Genomic DNA, 22,500 nt, shown 5'->3' with positions numbered 1-22,500 from the left:
ATCTGCCAAATTTGTTAACATCCACAGAATTCAATTGCAATTTGAAAGTTTTATGCCACCTCTAGTTTTATTGTTGTATTAACTTGTTTCACAGTTGTATAACCCTTTTAGGATAAAATGATCCCCAGACTTGGAGGATGTTCATTCAGTCGTTTAATTTTGTACAAAAAAAAACAGATAACAGAAAACTATAGTCATTTTCAAATGACAACTCTCTGGCTTTAGGAAACACTAAAAAAAATCAAGAAAATAAATGGTGGTAGTCCATAACAGTTTCATTTCCAGATCAAGCATAGTGCAAAATTTATGGAATCAGCCTGTAAATCTTTCCAAAGCTAAGCCTAAATCTGTTCATTAGTCTACAGTTAAAAATGAGTGTTCACACCTTGGAGAGCTGTTGCACTATGTGAATTGACATAAATCATGACATGTCAATTGAAACTTGAGGATTACTAAACTTCTTCAAACATCAAGCAATGTTGCAAAATATGTTGATTGTTTTAGTCAGCGGTGTCTAAAATATGAACCAAGTACAAACAGTCTACCCCAGGGCAGCTGTGGCTACAAATGTAGCTTACCACCACCAGGTGTGAATGAATGATGGGGTCCCACTTCTCTGTGAGCGCTTTGAGTATCTAATAATACAAAAGCGCAATATAAAATCTAATCCATTATTATTATTATTATTAAACAACATGGGAAGGATGTGAAAGGCAAGCATACTGCCAGAACAAGACAAAACAAGACAGAAAACTTAAAGCAATATGTCTTGAAAACAGAAATGGCACAGCGAAACAAATGAGCATAAACTGGAGTCACCGTCTGGGACTGAACAGAAACCGCCTAAAGGAAATGGGATTTAAATACAGAAAAGCTAAATGAAAGCCGTGAACATGGATGACTGGATGAAAGTCATATTCAGTGATGAATCGCACATCTGCATTGGGCCAGGTGATGATGCTGGAACTTTTGTTCAGTGCCGTTACACAACCTCTGATCTGAAGTCAGTGTTACAAAATGAAACCATCACAATGATGTGGTTTTCACAGAACAAAAATGTATGTACCGACATGGTAATCATCCACACTGAATAGTAAATAGTTGTCGAACGCAACATTCTTCAGCCCACGCTCTGTCAGTCGTCAACATGCTGGTGTGTCAAAATCTCTGACCGGTTAATCTTCTACTACCGACCTATGTGTGTTTCTTCAGGCTGCCCTGGCAGGGGGCACCACCATGATCATGGACTTTGTCATCCCACACAAAGGCAAGTCTCTACTGGAGGCCTACGATCGTTGGCGCGAGACAGCGGACAGCAAAGTGTGCTGTGACTACTCGCTGCATGTGGCTGTCACGTGGTGGAATGACCAGGTGAAGAGATGTCGCCACACAACACTACGCATTATAAGATGTAGTTTGGTATAACTCCATTATACCAAACTACATTTAGTAACATATTTGTATGTTACTTTGAGTATTGTCCATTTCCATTTGCCACAAATATATAAACATGTTGGCAATTTTGCCTTTTTTATGCTAGAGTTCACATAAAGTAAAGTTCCAATAGCATTAATGCAAAAATACATTTATTTTCTAATAAAATTTGTAGCGGTACAATGGGTTGCCAAACTAATTTTTGTTGTGGGCCACATTGCTTTAGGGCTGCCCTCAATGGGCCACTTGTAACTGTAAAACCATATACATGTATAATCGCCACATATTACACAATTTTCACTTGATTATCATTGTAAGAACCTAAATGCTATTTAAGTTCATTTACATTTAATGGAAGGTGCTTTGTGTTTATTCAGCCAAAAGGGAACTATTTACTTTATTTGAATAACACGAACATGTATATATATTGCATGCTTAGAGTAATATAATGCACACTTTATTTGTAATTATTACATTTGTGTGAATAATTTGATGACATACTACTTATACTGCTTTAATACAGTGAAGAATATATAACTGATTGCATTTATGGCGGAAGGATCTGTGTGGTAATTAGGTTTGGACAGTGTATTATGGGTTATGGCAGTCAGGTATGGTGGAATCGAGCCACACGATTTTTTGACCTTACTCTTACTTTTTCTTAATCTTTCTTACTGTAACGCACTCACTTTATTTTGCTATACATTTTTGGTAACACTTTAGTATGGGGAACATAATCACCATTAATGAGTTGCTTATTAACAGGTTACGGTTGGGGTTAGGGTTAGAGTTAAGACTAACTAAGACTCTTAGTTAATGGCTTACTGGTTGTATAATAAGGCCATGCAGAATAAGACATTGCGTACTTAATAAGGCATAAATAAGTACTTAATAATAACTAATTAAGAGCAAATGTGTTACTAATTTGCATGTTAATAAGCAACTGATTAATGGTCAATATTGCAGCTGAGATAGGCTCCAGCACCCCCTGCGACCCCAAAAGGGACAAGCGGTAGAAAATGGATGGATGGATAGATGTTCCCCATACTAAAGTGTTACCACAGTTTTTTCCCACCTCGTTATTGTTTGACATTTTGGAATAATTAAGTTCACAAGTAAACGATACACAAAACGAAGATGAGCGTATGGAGTTTTTGTTGTTGTTGTTGCCGCAGCAAGCGGGAGCAGGAGAAAGTAGAGGAGCGTCAAGCTAAGGCTTCATTAGGAAACTACAATCATATTTCATACCAACAAACTGATGGAAACATTGCTTTCCAATCAGAAGTCAAGGTGACAAGTAAATATTTAATACATAATAAAATGCTTGGAATAGCTCATTGCAGCAAATAGTATTGAGTTAAGAAGAACTGAAGTTGCATGCAGTGTGTATTTTTCTCTCTCAAAATGCCTTATTGACAAACATTACCAGATTTTTTGGGGCCACATAAAAGGAGTTGGTGGGTCAGATGTGGCCCCCCAGTTTGAGTTTGACACGGGCATTATATTTGGGCGTATTTTCATCTGAATAAAGTAATTTTAGCATTATGGAACTGACCCAAAAATCCTGTGTGTTCGCCAACCTCCATGAACCAGGAAGTAGGGAAGGCATCTTTTCGCATTCTTTCCTTATACCTTTATAAAAAGAATATAATAGTGACTTTTGCACAGAACAGTATTGTTGTTCATTATTTCCCTACAGTATGTAAGAATAATGTTAATGCTTTGAAATGAGAAGTGTGTTTAAAAAACACATTTACAGTAAATATTGGCATTTTTATTTGAAGAAATTTAACTCCTAAGTTTGCTTTAAAAAACAGTGTCCATGCTGATAAAACATGTGTTTTAATATCCTTTCCTGTGTTCCTATATTTTTGCTACTCAGGTCAAGAACGAAATGGAGATTCTGGCCAAAGAGAGGGGAGTGAATTCTTTCAAGATGTTTATGGCCTATAAAGACATGTTAATGCTGCAAGACTCTGAGCTCTACGCAGCCTTCTCCCGGTGTAAGACCATTGGAGCTATTGCTCAAGTCCATGCTGAGAATGGAGACCTCATTGCTGAGGTTGGTGGGATTTAAGTACAGGCAACAGTAAACTGGTAAAAGACCACTAGGAGGCAGCAGATCTTTAAAATATATAATAGTGGCTTCTGTTTCAAGGCTTTATAGAAGTGCATGTTTTTTGGTCAAAAATATTATTTTCCCATTAATAATATTTCATCTGTTTTACATAAGGTGTTTGATGGTTTAATTTAACCACAGCCATTGTAATATTTATCCCTTTCTGTCCTCCATTGGGACTCATCAGGGGGCCAAGAAGATGCTGTCGATGGGCATCACAGGGCCTGAGGGTCACGAACTGTGTCGGCCGGAGGAGGTGGAGGCAGAGGCCACCCAGAGAGCCATCACCATTGCCAGTGCTGTCAATTGCCCTCTTTATGTAGTCCATGTCATGAGCAAATCTGCTGCCAAAGTGGTGTCCGATGCACGCAGAAATGGTGGGTGAGAGACGCATACAAACGTTTGTCGTTTAGTTGAGTCATACTAGAATAAGTCCAAAAAACAGTATGATGAAGTTTACTATAAGTGTTTTTTTTCATCTCTTAATAGGGCGAGTGGTGTTTGGGGAGCCTATTGCAGCTGGACTCGGTACGGATGGGACTCACTACTGGCATAAGGACTGGGCCCATGCTGCTTCCTTTGTCATGGGTCCCCCACTTAGACCTGACCCCAGCACCCCTGGGTACCTTATGGACTTGCTGGCCAAGTATGTGGAGCATAAGAGAGTAGAAGATGTGTCAACGTGAAGGAGAGGATGGCATGGCAGTGTGACATGCTTGGATTCACAATAACCTCATTCAGTATTTGGTATTGTTAGTGGTTTCATTATGAACACCTATTCTGTCATTCATTCGTACATTTGTCCACTAAATCAGTGACGATCTCAGTGTGACGGGGACCGACAACTGCACATTCTCCGTCTGCCAGAAGGCTCTCGGAAAAGACGACTTCACCAAGATCCCGAACGGCGTAAACGGCGTGGAAGACAGGATGTCTGTCATTTGGGAGAAGGGAGTGGTATGTCACAATCACACATTTACACACACATACAGGGCATGATGGTTTGCAGGTTTTTAAAATGCATTCTAACTTGTAAATAAACGTCAATAAAAGTCAGCTTACAGTGGAGCCTGGGGGAGGTCCTCTAATCAGCCCCTAAAACCCAATAAAAAAAACACCCAAAGAGCGCCAACGATACTCCATTTACATTTCCTGACTTGAATATTAACCAAGTATTAGTGATATTGTTATAATAAGAGCAAATGTAGACAAACTATTTATAGTGGCGCCGTGATCACAAGCTTGCGTGCCAATGTCATTGTTGACATGATCGAATGATCAGCTGCTTTATCATTTCCTTGCTCTTCAAGCTTTATTCTAGATTATAAATCATGCCTCTCATCTGGATAGTAGAAGAACAAGGATGTATTCTGAGAAGTTGGTACACTTTGACAGCCAATTTAGACTCAAAGGGCGAGAACGACACGAAAAGACGCTTGGTTACACCCACATGTTTTTCGCAAGGATTATGAGTCATTCTTCCTGTAAATGGAAATATCTGAACAGCCTAGCAGTCGGCATCCTAATGATAGCAGAACTTGCACAGTAAGTGATGTTTATTATGTTTGTTGGCTCTCATGAAGTCTGCAGTGAGTAATAATCAGGGATGTTGTTAAAAAATAAAGCAAATGTTGTAAAGCGTTTTTTAAATTAATGCGCCGCGCATACTTAAAATGAGCAAAATACGTAAATATGAAATGTTATTATAAATGTGTCTGTTACTACATTACATATATACTTACATCAAGTTTATAAAACCTTAATGGAGGTGTCTAATTTAGTGCATGGAATCGTAGTGAGTCTTGGTAAATCACATTTTTTTAAGGGCTTTATAGGCAAATTAGAGCAGCTCCCATAGGCTCTATTGTAAGTGGACATTTGATCGCATTTTTTTAATTTTTAGGATGCATTAAAAAAAAAAATACATCCGTCATCAAGTTTTTCATAATGATTGTGAACGAAAGGCAAAATTCCAACAAAGTGCAGTTCTCCTTTAAGTCAGCAGAATAAGAGTGCAACTGATTTAGCGTCACTAATATATGCTAATCAGAAAAACGGCTACACTACTTGGAGGAAAAGCTGCAAATTTTTTTACAGCACGTGTGATGTATCAACACCTATCACCTTTTTGTAAGCACTATTTTGCGTTTTATTTACTACGACTGAAAAGGACGTGTAAACTCCGAGACATACCTGGTAATAGTGTCATGTTCGTGGCGCAATATAAGATAATTTCTTGATGCGGTCTGCTATTTAACATCAGCATGGCCATTAGAAACTTAATATTTGTAATACGTGCCAATATTACAGCGGACATCACATACAACAGAGCTAGGATGTTGACTTGTATGGAGCCGCAGATGCCTTGTTTGTGTGTGACGTCATCGATCAACTGGAAAACCAATACATTAAACCGCGCTAAAAGGAAATAATTGCCCCACCAGTTTACGGGAGGCACACAGCGTCTGATCAATAGTCACATTAGAGAGTGTGCAGGGATACTGGGACATCACATGTAGCTATGAAAATACAAAAAACAAACTATTTGAGAAATCAGACTAACTTAGTGCATGGAAACATAGCTAATCTTAGTAAATCACATGCAACATGCGCACTAAGAGTACACGCTATTTTATAGATTGCACACACTGTTTAGTGTGAGGTATTTAGATCTTAGTAAATCAGGCCCATACTGTATTCTATTTTATTTTATTTAGCTTTCATTTAACTAAAAAAAATCCCATTGAGATTAAAAAAATCTCTTTTTTAAGGGAGTTGTGGCCAAGACACTGCAAAGTTTCACAAATAGTTGCAACAAACAAAGAAACAACAATACAGTTACATGAGAAAGCACATACGTGTATTATTGGAGCAGTAATTAATGCTCTCAGTCTGGATTTAAAAGCATTTTGGGATAAAAGCTTAGTCAATTTCCAGTCTTTTTGCAGCATGTTCCCAGTAAAAAAAAAGCTGAGTAGACAAAGCTCTATTTGAGTGAAAGGCACAGAGAGCAACAGCTGATTGTTTGATCGTAAGGCGTAAGAGTGTGATGAAATATTAAAGATAAAAATAAAAAATTGCAGGAACAAGGCGCTTTTTTACGTCAAAAGAAAAACTCAATTTATTATGGAAGATTAAAGTTAAAGTTTCTTCACAGGTTTTTCTGTGTGGTTTAAAAAGTGAGGGAGTCATCAAACATAATAATATTGGATCTATCAAGACACTGCTGAAATAGTTTGGGGCAACTTCTTAAAGTTTGAAAACATTAACTTGTCAGCATTAAGAACTATATTTAACTTTAGAATTGAATTCTGTCAAAAGCGTTCTGCTGGGATTCAATGGCCTGAGCAAGAGATGATCCATAAATTAAATAACAGTATCATCCGCAAATAAATGCATATTAACGTTACATTTTGACCCAAATCATTAAGAGGGGCCTCCAAAACAAGGCTTGTTACATCCCCTCGTGGACAACAACAGTCAGAACAAAGACCCCCATGTTTAATGCAGAGTCCTTTTTTTCCAGAATATTCTGAGAACCATGATTAGTTTATCACACTCATTTTTTTTCCACCAACGCCAACTGTATAAATAAATGAAATACCCGAGGAGTATAATGTATGGAATAAAGTAAACAAAGTGTCTTATGCACCATCACACTCAATGTATTTCTTATCATCAATCAAAAACTTGTACTTACTTCCAGCAAAACATGAGTTATAATCCCAAGGCTGGAAAGTGTAATATTTGCTGACAGCAAACAGATTGTGAATAGTTACAGTAGGAAGGATATTCATATGGCCCGATTTGTCCTGGTTTACTTGACACATGAAACGTGATGAATTGTGGGGGCGCACTATCGACTTTAGCCACCGGATGGAAGTAGAGTGTTGACTATCTTAAAATGTGTTTTGTGACAATTCCAACTTCGACCACTTTCCATCATTTTCAGCAGACTGCATTGCAAAATGATTTTGCCCCACCTTCCTCTCATGTGAGATTCATCCAGGAATGAGGCTATATGAATCACTTCCCTAACAATGTATAATATGTTATTACCACTACAACAATACATTGTTTTATCAAATAAATTAAAAAATGGCGGTGTAGACCCTGGACTGCTTGCGAGTTTAGATTCTCTGATGAACCTAACATGCATGTTTTTACTCCATCATCTTTCCTGGGTCATGTAGTTGAATATTCGTTCAGCTGCAGTGTTGACTGGTGGATCAAAGGTCCCTTTTGCCCTTTGTAGTTTTTCTAAAATTGTTATGATTATAATAATATTTTACCTCATTAGCCTCTCTGGATTCCAACTCCATTTATCAAGTACACTTTCACTAAAATAAAATAGTGTCAAAAAAAAGTAAGCAATCGATTGCAACATACTGGAAAGTCCATCCATCCATTTTCTATACCCCTTGTCCTCACAAAGGTCGCACATAACCTGGAGTCTATCCCAGCTGTATTTACATTTACGGACAATTTAGTCTCTAATTAACCAAACACGGGTGATTTTGGAGCAAGACGGGGGAAACCCACGCACTCACACAGGGGGAACATGCAAATTAAGGCAGTGATTGTCAAATTGTGGAACGTGTCCTTCATCTAGTGGTACGCCACAGAAGTCCGTATAATATACTGTATATGGAGTATCACTGTTGATTTTTGTGCATTGTGTGTTATGTTACATTGGCCAAAACTATTAAATACACCTGTTAAATACAACCTCTGGCATGTTTTTAATGAATACTTAGGCTTACCATGCTACTGTATTTTAATGTTGGTCATTATGGTGGTACTATAGATATACTATAGAGCCAAGTGTTTTCTGAGGTGGTACTTGGTGAAAAAATTTAGAAAGCCACTGTTCTAAGAGATTCAAACACTTTTCTGTTGACTGTGAGGTCGAATTGCAAACCACTAAGTCACTACGCAACTTGGCAAATTTGGTGTTTTTGTCTTTGGGTTAATAATTTCATAAAACTCCAATACATACTTGCAGTCATTTAGTTGCATATTGAAATGTATGAAAAATGATGTCAGCATCCTCTATAGCCTTACATGTGTATTTATTTGTATTATTAAATTAGCGGTACATAAATAATAGATGTTCTATCCTATCCTCCTACAGTATATACAGTAACAGAAATGGTGGCAATCACTGATGCAAATGCAAAAGTGATGGCTGTGCTTTTTCTCAGCACAGATTTACTGCGTAGTGCTTTCAAATCTCTCGTTGCCTCACGTCTGGCCAAGTCTGCTAATTGTGCATTGTGCCATCAGCTGAGCTCTCTCACTAAAACAGGCTTATTTGTGCATTTCCATCTTCCCAGCATAGTGGTAAAATGGATGAGAATCGATTCGTAGCCGTCACCAGCAGCAACGCAGCAAAAATCTTCAACTTCTACCCGCAGAAAGGCCGAATCGCCAAGAACTCGGATGCTGACGTGGTTATTTGGGATCCCAAGTTGTCGAGGTGAGGAAACTGCCCGAGCCATTCAGCACTTGCGGAGAAAATGTCATCTCAGTTCAGCCTAAACTACAAAGTACATTATAAAACGTATACATAGATTTTCATGTTTTAATGAATATTCATAGGCCATACTGTATATAAAGAATCATATGGCTTATCTTTTAGTGTCAAACTCCAAGGCCGGGGGGCAGATTTGGCCCGCCACATCATTTTATATGGTCTGCAAACGCCTGGAAATAAAATCCTGTATTTGTTCTTTCCATCTTGACAAAATAAAAATGCATGTGCTACATGCAATTGCTATCTTTAAAATGTTGTGTTGTATAACGATGCAACATTTTTATTTTTTTAAATAATATCTTATATTTCATTTTTTTTGTTCAAATAAAATAAATACATAAATATCTGCTTGACAAGCAAGTTATACATCAAATTGTATCGTAAAAAAGTTTTATTATGAAATTCATAGGCAATTGTGTAATGTCATGACGCGATTATACATTTATATTCATATGCTGTATATTCACTTGGAGCGCAGCCATAACTGCAATGAGTTCAACACCCCTTGATTTATATAAACATGTTTCAATATGAGGCTAAGTAGTTCGACAAAATACACTTTTTTATACATTAAACTACATATTGCGCACTAAAATAACTATGGTTGATCTACAATATATCTTATGCATAATATAATGGTAAATGGGTTATACTTGTATAGCGCCTCAAAGCTAGCTAGATGTATATATATATATATATATATATATATATATATATATATATATATATATGTATATATATATATATATATATATATATATACATACATACATACTGTACATAGTATACATATAGACATACTGCTACTGTAATTTAATGTTGGTCATTACGGTGCTACTTGGAGAGCCAAGTTTTTTCTGAGGTGGTACTTAGTAAAAGAAGTTTGAGAACACACACATACACATTTGCACACGCATATGTATATATTATACACTACCGTTCAAAAGTTTGGGGTCACCCAAACAATTTTGTGGAATAGCCTTCATTTCTAAGAACAAGAATAGACTGTCGAGTTTCAGAGGAAAGTTCTCTTTTTCTGGCCATTTTGAGCGTTTAATTGACCCCACAAATGTGATGCTCCACAAACTCAATCTGCTCAAAGGAAGGTCAGTTTTGTAGCTTCTGTAACGAGCTAAAATGTTTTCAAATGTGTGAACATGATTGCACAAGCGTTTTCTAATCATCAATTAGCCTTCTGAGCCAATGAGCAAACACATTGTACCATTAGAACACTGGAGTGATAGTTGCTGGAAATGGGCCTCTATACACCTATGTAGATATTGCAACAAAAACCAGACATTTGCAGCTAGAATAGTCATTTACCACATTAGCAATGTATAGAGTGTATTTCTTTAAAGTTAAGACTAGTTTAAAGTTATCTTCATTGAAAAGTACAGTGCTTTTCCTTCAAAAATAAGGACATTTCAATGTGACCCCAAACTTTTGAACGGTAGTGTGTGTATATATATATATATATATATATATATATATATATATATATATATATATATATATATATATATATACATACACACACACACATATGTATATTATATATATATATACACATACATACATATATATATATATACACACACATATATAAGTGTGTGTTCTCAAACCTCTTTTACCAAGTACCACCTCAGAAAAAACTTGGCTCTCCAAGTACCACCATAATGACCAACATTAAAATACAGTAGCGTAGTAGGCCTAAGTATTTATTAAAAACAAGGCAGAGGTTTTATTTAACGGGTTTAAATAATATCTGTGGCCACATTACACACAGTTCGAACAGTAACACTGTTTGAATAACCTTTGATTGATTAATGATCGATTGAATATTTAATTCTGTGATTCTTTGAAGTACCACTAAATGGAGCCCGCTTACCAATAGTGGCAGAGAGAGAGAGTATGGACAACTCGGTTTCAGAGTTGGTCATGGACATGGCGCCCTGAGGGGCTTTTGACTAATCATTTGAGAGATTGTCTGGCCATACTCTCTCGGATTGGTCAAAAACCCCTCACATGACTATAGGGCACCATGTTTAGGACCATCTCTGAAACCGAATTGTCCATACTCTCTCTATACACGGCTCTGCCACTAGAGGTACACTTATCACAGTTTAAGAATCACTGATCCATTGTATATGCACCAATACAAACAAGTTGCATCGTCATCATCCAAGCAGGCTATTTATGATCCACGAGGCCATTGACTGAGCTTTCTCTAGTTATGCAACTCTTTGTAGCCTCTGGTGCCGGATGTTATGGAGCAACGCTTCCACAAAAAGCAATTAATTAGGCAGTTTTACAGATGAATTCATTGCAGCAATTAAACACGAGACATTTACGCTTGAAAGCAAACAGTATGTCAGTAGATAGCTAGCAAGATACATAGATAGCTGGATGGATGGATGGATGGATGGACAGATAAACGGATTTCAGATGTATTTTACAAAAAACGGAACTGCAGTAATAACTGTTATATTGACTGACAGGAAGTTGCACTGGGTCAGAATAAGTTCTTAAATTCACATCAGTGCTTAGCGAACTCCCTGAGGGACTCAGCCCAGATTCTCTGGCAAGTAGAACAAAGTAGAACAGTGTTTGAGGTTACATAAACAAGAGTGCACCACAAACCACACGCGACTGTCCGTGTGCCTTCCATGACATGGACAAGTGTTTGAAAAGACCACTTGTGCTGGGATTGGCATTTTTTTAAACAGAAGACAATCCCAAAAGGTAGATTTATTATGACATTTCCTGATGGCTTAATATTGGTACTTCTTTAATATCAATGGGTTACACTAAAAGCGAATACTCAGAGACCAGCATATACCATTAATAATATATGTATATAAAATCAGAGGATGTCCACGCCAAACTTCACCTAGCTTGATGCTAACGTTAGCCTCTTCAAAAAGGTGCAGGTATTATTCCTCTACCGTTAAAACTCACTGGACAAGGTGGATATGAAGCCAAAAAACTGCAAAAATCACTGTTTATGATTATTACTTTTTCTTTGTCTCTTGTTTTGAACAAAGACAGCACAGTCTACCCAGTCTTATTCCTTCCTTGTGTTAAACATACTTAGCGAATAAAGCTGATTCTGATATTACATCATCAATCCATCAAAATATCTTTGCTATTTACATGCCAATCTATGTAGGACTTCTCATGCATTGAACAATGTATTTTGATGGGTTTTTTTTCGAGATACTGTAAGGCTCAAAAGGCTCAAAATGTCTTACACCAGTGGTCCCCAACCTTTTTGTAACTGCGGACCGGTCAACCCTTGAAAATTTGTCCCACGGAAACATTTTTTTTTGTCATAAAAAAATACAATCATGTGTGCTTACGGACTGTATCCCTGCAGACTGTATTGATCTATATTGATATATAATGTAGGAACCATAAATATTAACGGAAAGAAACAACCCTTTTGTGCGAATTAGTGTAAATGGGGGAGGGATTTTTTTGGGTTGCTGCACTAATTGTAAGTGTATCTTGTGTTTTTTATGTTGATTTAATAAAAAATAAAAATAAAAATTTATATATATATATATTTTTTTTCTTGTGCGGCCAATCGATCCACGGACCGGTACCGGGCCGTGGCCCGGTGGTTGGGGACCACTGTCTTACACCCCCAAAATATGAAGATAATCTTTTCCATCAGTAGGATTAATCCAAAAGAGGCCATGCAAACAGTATGCTGACTTAAACGTTATTTATTTAAGTAAATAATTAATGTACACGACTTCTCTCAAGTGATTCTCAGAGCATTCAATCGATTGCAACTGGACTGTTCTTACTGTCTCAGAAGACAAACCGGTTTGACTCATGCGAAGAGGCTTCATCAGTTCATGCTCACAGACTTAGATAAGACACCTCTATTCGAAAGGTAAATAGTCATTTTTGTGCAAAAAGACAAAAGTGAAATAGTTTTGCAACAACATAGAGCGAAACCATTTGTAGAGAATAAATACTCTACTTTAGAATCTGAGGCAACTGCGATTGATGCAATGCCCTAAAAATACATTGACCCAGATTAATGAGAATATGCACATGCATATCTCTGAAGTGAGTTAAAATCCTTAACAATCCCAGGCAGACTGAGATTAACCAGTGACATGCTTCAAGTGTTTCTAAGAATAAACTCTGCGGTGCGTTGCTGTAAACAAATCCAAAATTTTTCTTGTTCAAGCTCATCTTTTTGTCTTGGCTGTCACAGTCATGGCCTACATTCCTATCCACACTTACAGGTTTGGCTGTAACACAATTATAGCAGCTGGAACTGCTCAGATTTAAAAAAATCAACATGTAAATGTAAATATGGTGGACGCAGGATTGTTTTTGTGGCTCTGTACAGACCTGTGCTTGGATCTCTGTCATAACAGGAGGATTTCAGCCAAGACACACCACCAGGCTGTGGACTACAACATCTTTGAGGGCATGGAGTGTCACGGTGTGGCCGTGATCACCATCTGCAGGGGCAAAGTGGTGTACGAGGACGGCAACCTGAAGGCAACGCCCGGATGGGGCAGATTCATCCACAGAGAACCGTTCTCTGACTTCGTCTATCAACGAGTGAATCAGAGGGACCAGGTCAGTTAAGATTTGCTCGAAGAAAACTATTCGAGAACACCTGGTTAGTAGCAGTGAAGTATGTAGCGGTGGTCTCAAAGAGTGTAAGCAATCAAGAAAGTCACAGTAATGTGTTGTAGTACAATGTGGCGACATATGAATTTGAGGTAGCCATGCCAAGGGACGGGGCTACAAGTTGGGGCTATTACCGTAATATCTAGGCTATAGAGCGCAATAAGTATAAGCCATATCCACCTAATATTTGGACATATTTGATCTTTTACATATATTGGCCGCACAAGTCTATAAGCCACAGGTTTACACATTGAAATACAGTATTTGCACAGGCGCTCATGTTCATTCACACATTTATCAGTAGACAGTGCCTGTAACATGGCACAACCTACCAGAGAGGTCATTGAGCATGGTCTTCGCTCTTCCCCTCTTCGGCGAACAGCAATCCAGCCCTTCAGGTCCCGCAGTGCTGGTGAATATCCGTTCAGTGCAGTGGTTGTTTCCTTTTGCGATGGCCGGGTCAATCGTCCTCGCCTTTGGTGGTCTGTCATATAAATTTGTTTTGCAATTTGTTATTCTTATAGCCAGACCTGTGTGTTTATTTCCGTACCTGATGGTTTTGGCTACAACTGTTGCTTTCTTTAGAGGTTGTCACGTGATGTTGCTGTGACATATTGACATATCTGGTCAGCTGATTCAAACTATTTTTGGCGCCATTTTCCTGCTTGTACTAGCAGGCTGACAGTGCCATCTGCAGTCCGACCTCTTCAGTTTAAATCAGCTGACCATATACACTACCGTTCAAAAGTTTGGGGTCACCCAAACAATTTTGTGGAATAGCCTTCATTTCTAAGAACAAGAATAGACTGTCGAGTTGCAGATGAAAGTTCTCTTTTTCTGGCCATTTTGAGCGTTTAATTGACCCCACAAATGTGATGCTCCAGAAACTCAATCTGCTCAAAGGAAGGTCAGTTTTGTAGCTTCTGTAACGAGCTAAACTGTTTTCAGATGTGTGAACAGGATTGCACAAGGGTTTTCTAATCATCAATTAGCCTTCTGAGCCAATGAGCAAACACATTGTACCATTAGAACACTGGAGTGATAGTTGCTGGAAATGGGCCTCTATACACCTATGTAGATATTGCACCAAAAACCAGACATTTGCAGCTAGAATAGTCATTTACCACATTAGCAATGTATAGAGTGTATTTCTTTAAAGTTAAGACTTGTTTAAAGTTATCTTCATTGAAAAGTACAGTGCTTTTCCTTCAAAAATAAGGACATTTCAATGTGACCCCAAACTTTTGAACGGTAGTGTACGTCACAGCAACATCACGTGAGAACCTCTGAGGAAGGCAACAGTTGTAGCCATGTGTCAGGTACGGAAATAAAACATACAGGTCTGGCTTTAAGAATAACCAATTCCATAATTTTTGAAGACTTAATGAACCTCTTTGGATTATTTCTTTGTTTGTTTTCCACAATGAGGGTGAGTCCATAACACACTAAATGGCTGACTGAATAATTGTGTGTGTGTGTTTCATTTAATGTGAACAATTGCATGAGGAAAAAAGTAGCGGCTTACAGTCCGGCAATTATTGAAATGCTGCATTTCAGGTAATCATTTATTTACCAAAAATAAAGTAATTTACGTTGTTCAAGGTGGTACTAAAAATAAATTCTGTAAACTCGGGGTGTCCAAGGTGTGACCTCGTGGACAATTTTCAGCTAGCAGCTTGATTATAAATTAGCTTACTTAATCTAAAAATAAAATTTGTTATGAATTAGATTTATTGTAAGATATCACACTAATTTGTGCCAATGAGATAAAGCTTATAGAGGTTATCACACAGTACATTAACCTACACACACATTTCTGTATCCTATATCTGTGTTAATATTTTCTGTTTCATAATTGTATTTATTGTAGAATTAGCTGCCCACAAATTGGTTTTCATTCAGTTTTATTGTTTTAAAAGCCTCAAACACAATTATTTGTCAAACAAATCCTGCAAACGATTCAACAGTAAATGTCACAGATGTATTGTGTGCATGTACGTTTTCAGAACAAATGTGTTTGTCAGGCCCACCTTCGAGCTGTAGTGCAACCAAAACAATATTGTACAAACCACATATCCACTAGAGGTGGGGGATAAAATAAATTTTTAGATGCATCACAATTCGGACTTGGGCGATAATAAAATCAATTAGTAAATGTCAATTATCAATAATCGATTTTTGTAAATAAAGAAATGCAGACGGTTTTAAAGTTTGGCTGACTGCATCGTGCCACGTCACCGAGAGATCCGACTAGCTCCTTTATAATAGGGCACTTATATTCCAGTTTTGCACACATTTCCATTAATTAAAAAATGTGATGGGAATTAGTTTAACTGTTTCTTATTACAAATGCAGCCCTATTATTAAAAGTTGCAAGTGATCAACGCCTATTTAGTGGGGAAAAAAATACATGTAAAACTGCATCAATATACATAAATTAAAGATGCATCAATAATCAATTTTTATTGGAATCATAGCTCCTGAATTGTAATCATAATCAAATCGTGAGGTGCCCAAAGATTCCCAGCTCTAATACCCACTGTCCACAATCTGAGGACCACATTGCCTTCGGTCTGTCCTCTGAGTTGTTTTGGATTACACAGAACTCAACCTTTCTGTTTGCTTTGACCTGCAGGTGGGCCAACCTACAGCTGTGATCAGACAGCCATATAAAGGAAAAGTCATTTCTCTGTGAACAAGTGAGCCTGCTACATGAAAGCCGCTTTGAATCTCCAGCATGTGCACGTGCATGAACAAGTCGCCGCTCTCACGTGTCTACATTTTATCGAGGTATTCCTACAAGCCATTTATACAGGCTATTGTCATGTAAATTATCATATGCAGCAAACATGAGATCAATGTTAACGTCATGTGGTGACGTTGCTATATCTCGCCAAAGTCTGCTTTTATATTTACCAACACAAATATTTGTAACTGTATTGTGTATCTGTTTAAAATAAACATGACAAATAGGGACGGGTGCTGCTTCATTCCTAATAAAGTGCACTGCTGTGTTATCCCAACCACCTTTTGAAGGAACACACCTTAAATAGACTGACTTGTGTAACAGTAATGAGACTTTTGTTGACCCACCATGACTGTGCATTTGCATTTTCGGCAGCATGGCACATTATCATACCCACCATGCCCATAAATGGCACATAGGTCTGCGGCTGTCGGGGAACATCATGTGGGAGCTTGCTGTCGGGCGGCCATGCTGGCGCGGTTTTCTGCCGCAGGGCCAGTCGAGACATAATGTGAGCTTATTAAGTTGCCTCACGGGTCAGTGACGGCGTGTGACTCACAAGGCCCGCTCTTTTTTCAGCTGTACCGCTTCCTTCCTCTTACTGTTGACCGTGGATAGGAAGATGCCACGCAAAGTACAGTTCAAACACGTAATATGATTTGCAGAAGTCTTAGCTTTGTTGTTTTGATGACCTTTTCACAGCAGTCAATCTGTCATAGTACAAAATGAAATTACCAAAAAATGTACCGATTTATAAAACAGGAGACAAACAGCAGTTTACAAACTACAGACCTTTTTCCCTAATTCCACAATTTTTCATAATCATTGAAAAAATGTAACCCAATATATTGGACAAATTCTAAATCAAACTGCAACGCTCGCGGACAATCAATACGGATACAGAGCTAACCTCTCAACATCGATGACAATCGAAATATCGGAGGAAAATTACCAATACAATTGATGGTAAACAGTGTGCAATGTTTATGGATCTAACAAAAGTATTTGACAATTAATCAAAAACATCTTAATTAACAAATTAAAATGGTATGGCATCAGAGAGCTGGCCTGGAACTGGGTAAGAAGTGAATAAACAACTGTGTGTTAGCAATTGCTATGCAATTGAAAAGGGGTAGAATTAAATAAACTCTTGATTCTTCCTACTGCTTTTGGGACATGTTGTAATGAGAAACTGGAAATATGTCATGCACTATATTGTAATTGTATGCATGTTCAATACAAACTAATATCAATACCAAGTGTACTTATGAACCAGGAAGGAGTCTGCTAACCAATGAATAGATTTGACAACCGGGCGGTATGGCTCGATTGGTGGAGTGGCCGTGCCAGCAACTTGAGGGTTCCGAGTTCAATCCCCGCTTCCGCCATCCTAGTCACTACAGTTTTGTCCTTGGGCAAGACACTTTACCCACCTGCTCCCAGTGCCACCCACATTGGTTTAAATGTAACTTAGATATTGGGTTGCACTATGTAAAAGCGCTTTGAGTCACTAGAGAAAAGCGCTATATAAATATAATTCACACTCACAATTATACACAATTTGCTTTAGAATTGCAACACCACCAAATCTAAGGGTAGTTTAAGACTCAAAATAAACATAATTCAACAAAGTGTACCAAACAAAAAAGAAACAAACGATACTTTAGAACAGATTTAAGGTAAAATCGTGACATAATGGTTCTATGAACGTCAAATATCACTCATACCTACAATGAAAGGCTGTAAGCATCCCTGTGCTGTGTAACACCTGTATGCCAATGTGTATAGACCATGGAAGTGGAAGAAACGCTGTGCTGCTCACTGCACATGGAAGGGACATCTGTCTTGGATTATGTAAGCGCCCTTCTTGTCCATGCACACATGGAAGCATACACCCGAACGCAACGCTTCCTCATTTTGGCTTATTAAAGCGTGCTCTGTGAATTTCACAATATTTGTTATTTTTATCCCTATTATGTTCTTGTATATAATATCTCTCAATTGTCTACATACAGTGCATCTACATTTTTCACATTTTGCTATGTTACAGCATTATTTCAAAATGGAACACATTAATTTTTGTCCCCAAAATTCTACACACAATACCCCATAATGACAATGGGAAAAAGTATTTTTTAGAATTTTTTGCAAATGTATTAAAAATAAAAAAATCACATGTACATACAGTCACGATCAAAAGTTTACATACACTTGTAAATAACAATGTCATGGCTGTCTTGAGTTTCCAATTCTTTCTACAACTCTTATTTTTTTGTGATAGAGTGATTGGAGCACATACTTGTTGGTCACAAAAAACATTCATGAAGTTTGGTTCTTTTATGAATTTATTATGGGTCTACTGAAAATATGACTAAATCTGCTGGGTCAAAAGTATACATACAGCAATGTAAATATTTGGTTACATGTCCCTTGGCAAGTTTCACTGCAATAAGGCGCTTTTGGTAGCCATCCACAAGCTTCTGTTTCAATTTTTGACCACTCCTCTTGACAACATTGATGCAGTTCAGCTAAATATGTTGCTTTTCTGACACAGACTTGTTTCTTCAGCATTGTCCACACGTTTAAGTCAGGACTTTGGGAAAGCCATTCTAAAACCTTAATTCTAGCCTGATTTAGCCATTCCTTTACCACTTTTGACGTGTGTTTGGGGTCATTGTCCTGTTGGAACACCCAACTGCGCCCAAGATCCAACTTCCGGGGTTGATGATTTTAGGTTGTCCTGAAGAATTTGGAGGTAATCCTCCTTTTTCCTTGTCCCATTTAAAGCACCAGTTGCATTGGCAGCAAAAGAGGCCCAGAGCATAATACCACCACCACCATGCTTGATGGTAGGATGGTGTTCCTGGGATTAAAGGCCTCACCTTTTCTCTTCCAAACATATTGCTGGGTATTGTGGCCAAACAGCTACATTTTTGTGTCATCTGACCACAGAACTTTCCTCCAGAAGGTCTTATCTTTGTCCATGTGATGTCAATATGTGAAGCGCTTGGAGTCTCTGGAGAAAAAGCGCTATATAAATATAATTCACGTCACTCCTATCTGAACATGCCTTTGCTGTAGCAAAATAATTTGCCGCCAACGATCAATAATAAATTTTTCCGATATCAGTGATTATAAAGTATCTATATAATCTATCAAACACAGAATGCAGATGAGTTCCATTGTATGTTTACTTTGAAGCTCTGTTAAATTAGATAAATAAAGGGTGTCAATTATAACAAGTCAAATACAAAAATATTTTTGACATAAGATAAAATCAATTTCAATAATTGTGCTAGCTCGATGCTAAATCATATAGTCAATCCCATAGCGATTAGCATCGGGGATTTTACATGGCGATTCTGAAACATTAACAAATAAGATAATTAAATAGAAAACTAAAATGTATAATAGGCATACAATACTTACAGGCAAACAATTCCGAAGGCTCATCAAGAGAAACGTTTGGCACAGTCAACACCTGAATGGCAGTTAATACTTTCTGACTACAGTAACATCCCTGGGACAAATACAATCAGACTACTGTTGGTAGCCTGAAGTTAGAGATACGTATTTACTTGTCCAAAAATACTTACAACTTTTGGATGTTGATCTTTTTTATGTTTAAGTACTGTACAAAACACAATAGACATGTAATCTTCTCAAAAATCAGTTAGGATATAAATACTTGTTTAAAGCTTTGAGCAAGTGTACCAGCTTCAACATGATGATGTCGAATTTCAAATAGACTTAAAATATGTCAGTAGCTGATTTTATTATTGCACATCAGGTTTTAAAATGAGTCACCAGAGTACAACATGGAAATCTTCTGAGCAGCACCGGTAATGGATCCTTTGTGAGGACAAGTTTCCTCACACAACATTGTCCTCTTCTGGGAAAAACAACGGACACCAGAAATGTGGCTGTGAAAGAAACAGAAAAACTGATTCACCATCCAACCTATTTATGCCCACAATGGTGATCATGTGACTCATACCTTACTGATGAGTGAAGTAAAAGGGCTACTCTTCGCTTTCGCCCTCCTCCTTTTTAACCGTTTCCTCAGAATTTTGGCATGCAGGAACTTTATCCTCTCTTCTGCTGCGTTGGAGTAGAATTTCTCAAACACCAGGAGCCTGAACTGGACCGCCTTGGCTGCCAGTGGGGCCATAAATAACAAGATCAGCAATATGGCGGCCAGCGGAACCACCGAGCTGTAGAGCAGAGGTTTGGGACTGGGGAGACACTGCTTCTCAAACAGCGTCACGGAATAAGAGAAGTCTTTCAGGTGATTCTCTTCACTCAACTGTATGCCAATTAGAGTTGCCACCCCCTAAAATGAAAAACAGGTCATACTTGAATACTTATATTGTTGCACTGATTTGTATATGTTGTGCTATTTCATAAATAATTATAATGTTTTAACGTTTTTATTTTAACGACCCCAAGTAGTAAAGGAAATTGACTGAGACACTTCCCGATTGTCGCAAACTTGCTTAAACAACAGCAGACTAACTCGCGGTGTCAAAAAAATAACGGGTAGAATAACCACACCGAGAATTTAGCACATTTGAGTAGGTACAAGACATTGAAACATCGTTGACAACTTGTTGAATTAGGTCCTGACGTTGAGCAAATCAAACCTAACGTTGAAACAACATGCTTTTTGACTATGTTTAATCAATGTTGGGTTGTGACGTTGATTTGACCATTGAAATTTGGTCATTTCCCAACCAACAACATGGATCCAACGTTGTCTCAATGTACAAATACAACTATTTTTCAACGTTGTTTCAAATCAGTTTTAAAGGATATGTATGTATAATCAACGTTGTATCAATGTCTTGTGCCTGCTGGGATAACATAAACTTGGGGCCTGATCTACTAAATGTTGAGAGTATTGGAACGTTTAAACTTAATAGAGCATGCGGAACTGGTCTACTAAGCTCGTGCGCAGAGGACTGTGTCTCTTAAATGAGCATAATATGTCCAGGGTGTACCCTGCCTACCGCCCAAATGCAGCTGAGATAGGCACCAGCGACCCCGAAAGGGATAAGTGTCTGTCTCCATGTATATGTACAATATATGTTGATTATCAGAAAGGCCACAATAATGAGAGGAAGTGATGCAAATATAACTATGTATCACTCGCAATGTGATTTATCAAAGCTGAAACTGTTTCGCGGCTGCAGTTTTGAGTCTATTTATAGCATGTTTGAAAAGTATGCGCAAACTGGCACAGTTATGAACAAATAGCTGTGAAAAAGCAGGCTTTCGCACTGCAAAGACAAACAATGCAGAGAGAATCTTCGATCAATGTGTGTGTCCACATATTTGGACTATCATAAAAAAATTCTGGTCTATGCATCTATGTTACTTTATGATGTTATAGCTGCTGGCTGACTTTATGGTCTAAATAAAACACATTTAATGAATTTGTTTTGGTGTCTGTTTACCTTTTTTAATGGCTTTGTTTTCTTACAGGGGATATATTATTAGCATATCTTCTATAACAGGGGTGTCAAACTCATTTTAGATCAGGGGCCACATGGAGAAAAATCTACTCCCAAGTGGGCTGTATTGGTAAAATCACGGCACGATAACTTAAAAATAAAGACATCTTCAGATTGTTTTCTTTGTTTAAAAATAAAACAAGAACATTCTGAAATTGTACAAATCAGGTTTTTTTTTTTTTACAATTAACGTTTTACTCTGCCTTCCGCCCGGATACAGCTGAGATAGGCTCCAGCACCCCCCGCGATCCCGAAAGGGACAAGCGGTAGAAAATGGATGGATGTTGCGGTTAATAGTATATATACTTTGTCATTATTTATATTTTCTGAATAAATTATGTGATAATGTTCATCAGTCAACTCAATGGTGTTAATTTTCAATCTATCAAAATAAAAACATATCAAAATCAAATTACAGTATGTTATTTATGTAGTTTGATAGTTTTCCTCGACTGGTGCACTAACATCATGTGGTTTATTTCGTACATATGTA

The 22,500-nt window shown here is 37.7% G+C and overlaps 3 protein-coding genes across 7 annotated transcripts in view; 1 reads left to right on the top strand and 2 right to left on the bottom strand.

The window, feature by feature from the left end:
• dpys (dihydropyrimidinase) overlaps positions 1–16,724 on the top strand; it is a 17,733-nt gene extending 1,009 nt beyond the window's left edge. For all 4 annotated transcript variants that reach the window (XM_062063687.1, XM_062063688.1, XM_062063686.1 and 1 more), the window contains 8 exons: positions 1,213–1,371; positions 3,317–3,496; positions 3,741–3,930; positions 4,043–4,199; positions 4,369–4,510; positions 8,890–9,032; positions 13,487–13,694; positions 16,384–16,724. In XM_062063687.1, the coding sequence (XP_061919671.1) occupies positions 1,213–1,371; positions 3,317–3,496; positions 3,741–3,930; positions 4,043–4,199; positions 4,369–4,510; positions 8,890–9,032; positions 13,487–13,694; positions 16,384–16,443 (1,239 nt within the window). In that variant the 3' untranslated portion in view covers positions 16,444–16,724. The remainder of the gene's footprint in view (positions 1–1,212; positions 1,372–3,316; positions 3,497–3,740; positions 3,931–4,042; positions 4,200–4,368; positions 4,511–8,889; positions 9,033–13,486; positions 13,695–16,383) is intronic.
• zfpm2a (zinc finger protein, FOG family member 2a) overlaps positions 1–22,500 on the bottom strand; it is a 515,248-nt gene that overhangs the window by 474,370 nt on the left and 18,378 nt on the right. The window lies entirely within an intron of this gene.
• Positions 19,018–22,500, bottom strand: part of LOC133660305 (dendritic cell-specific transmembrane protein) — a 9,293-nt gene continuing 5,810 nt past the window's right edge. The window contains exons 2-3 of the mRNA XM_062063690.1: positions 20,492–20,827; positions 19,018–20,417 (exon numbers count right to left, since the gene is read on the bottom strand). Coding sequence (XP_061919674.1) covers positions 20,367–20,417; positions 20,492–20,827 — 387 coding nt within the window. The 3' untranslated portion in view covers positions 19,018–20,366. The remainder of the gene's footprint in view (positions 20,418–20,491; positions 20,828–22,500) is intronic.

The sequence above is a fragment of the Entelurus aequoreus genome, linkage group LG11, assembly GCF_033978785.1.
Source record: "Entelurus aequoreus isolate RoL-2023_Sb linkage group LG11, RoL_Eaeq_v1.1, whole genome shotgun sequence".
NCBI classification, from domain to species: Eukaryota; Metazoa; Chordata; class Actinopteri; order Syngnathiformes; family Syngnathidae; genus Entelurus; species Entelurus aequoreus.
Note: the sequence above shows the minus strand (reverse complement) of the source record. Positions and strands in the feature narration are given on the sequence as shown.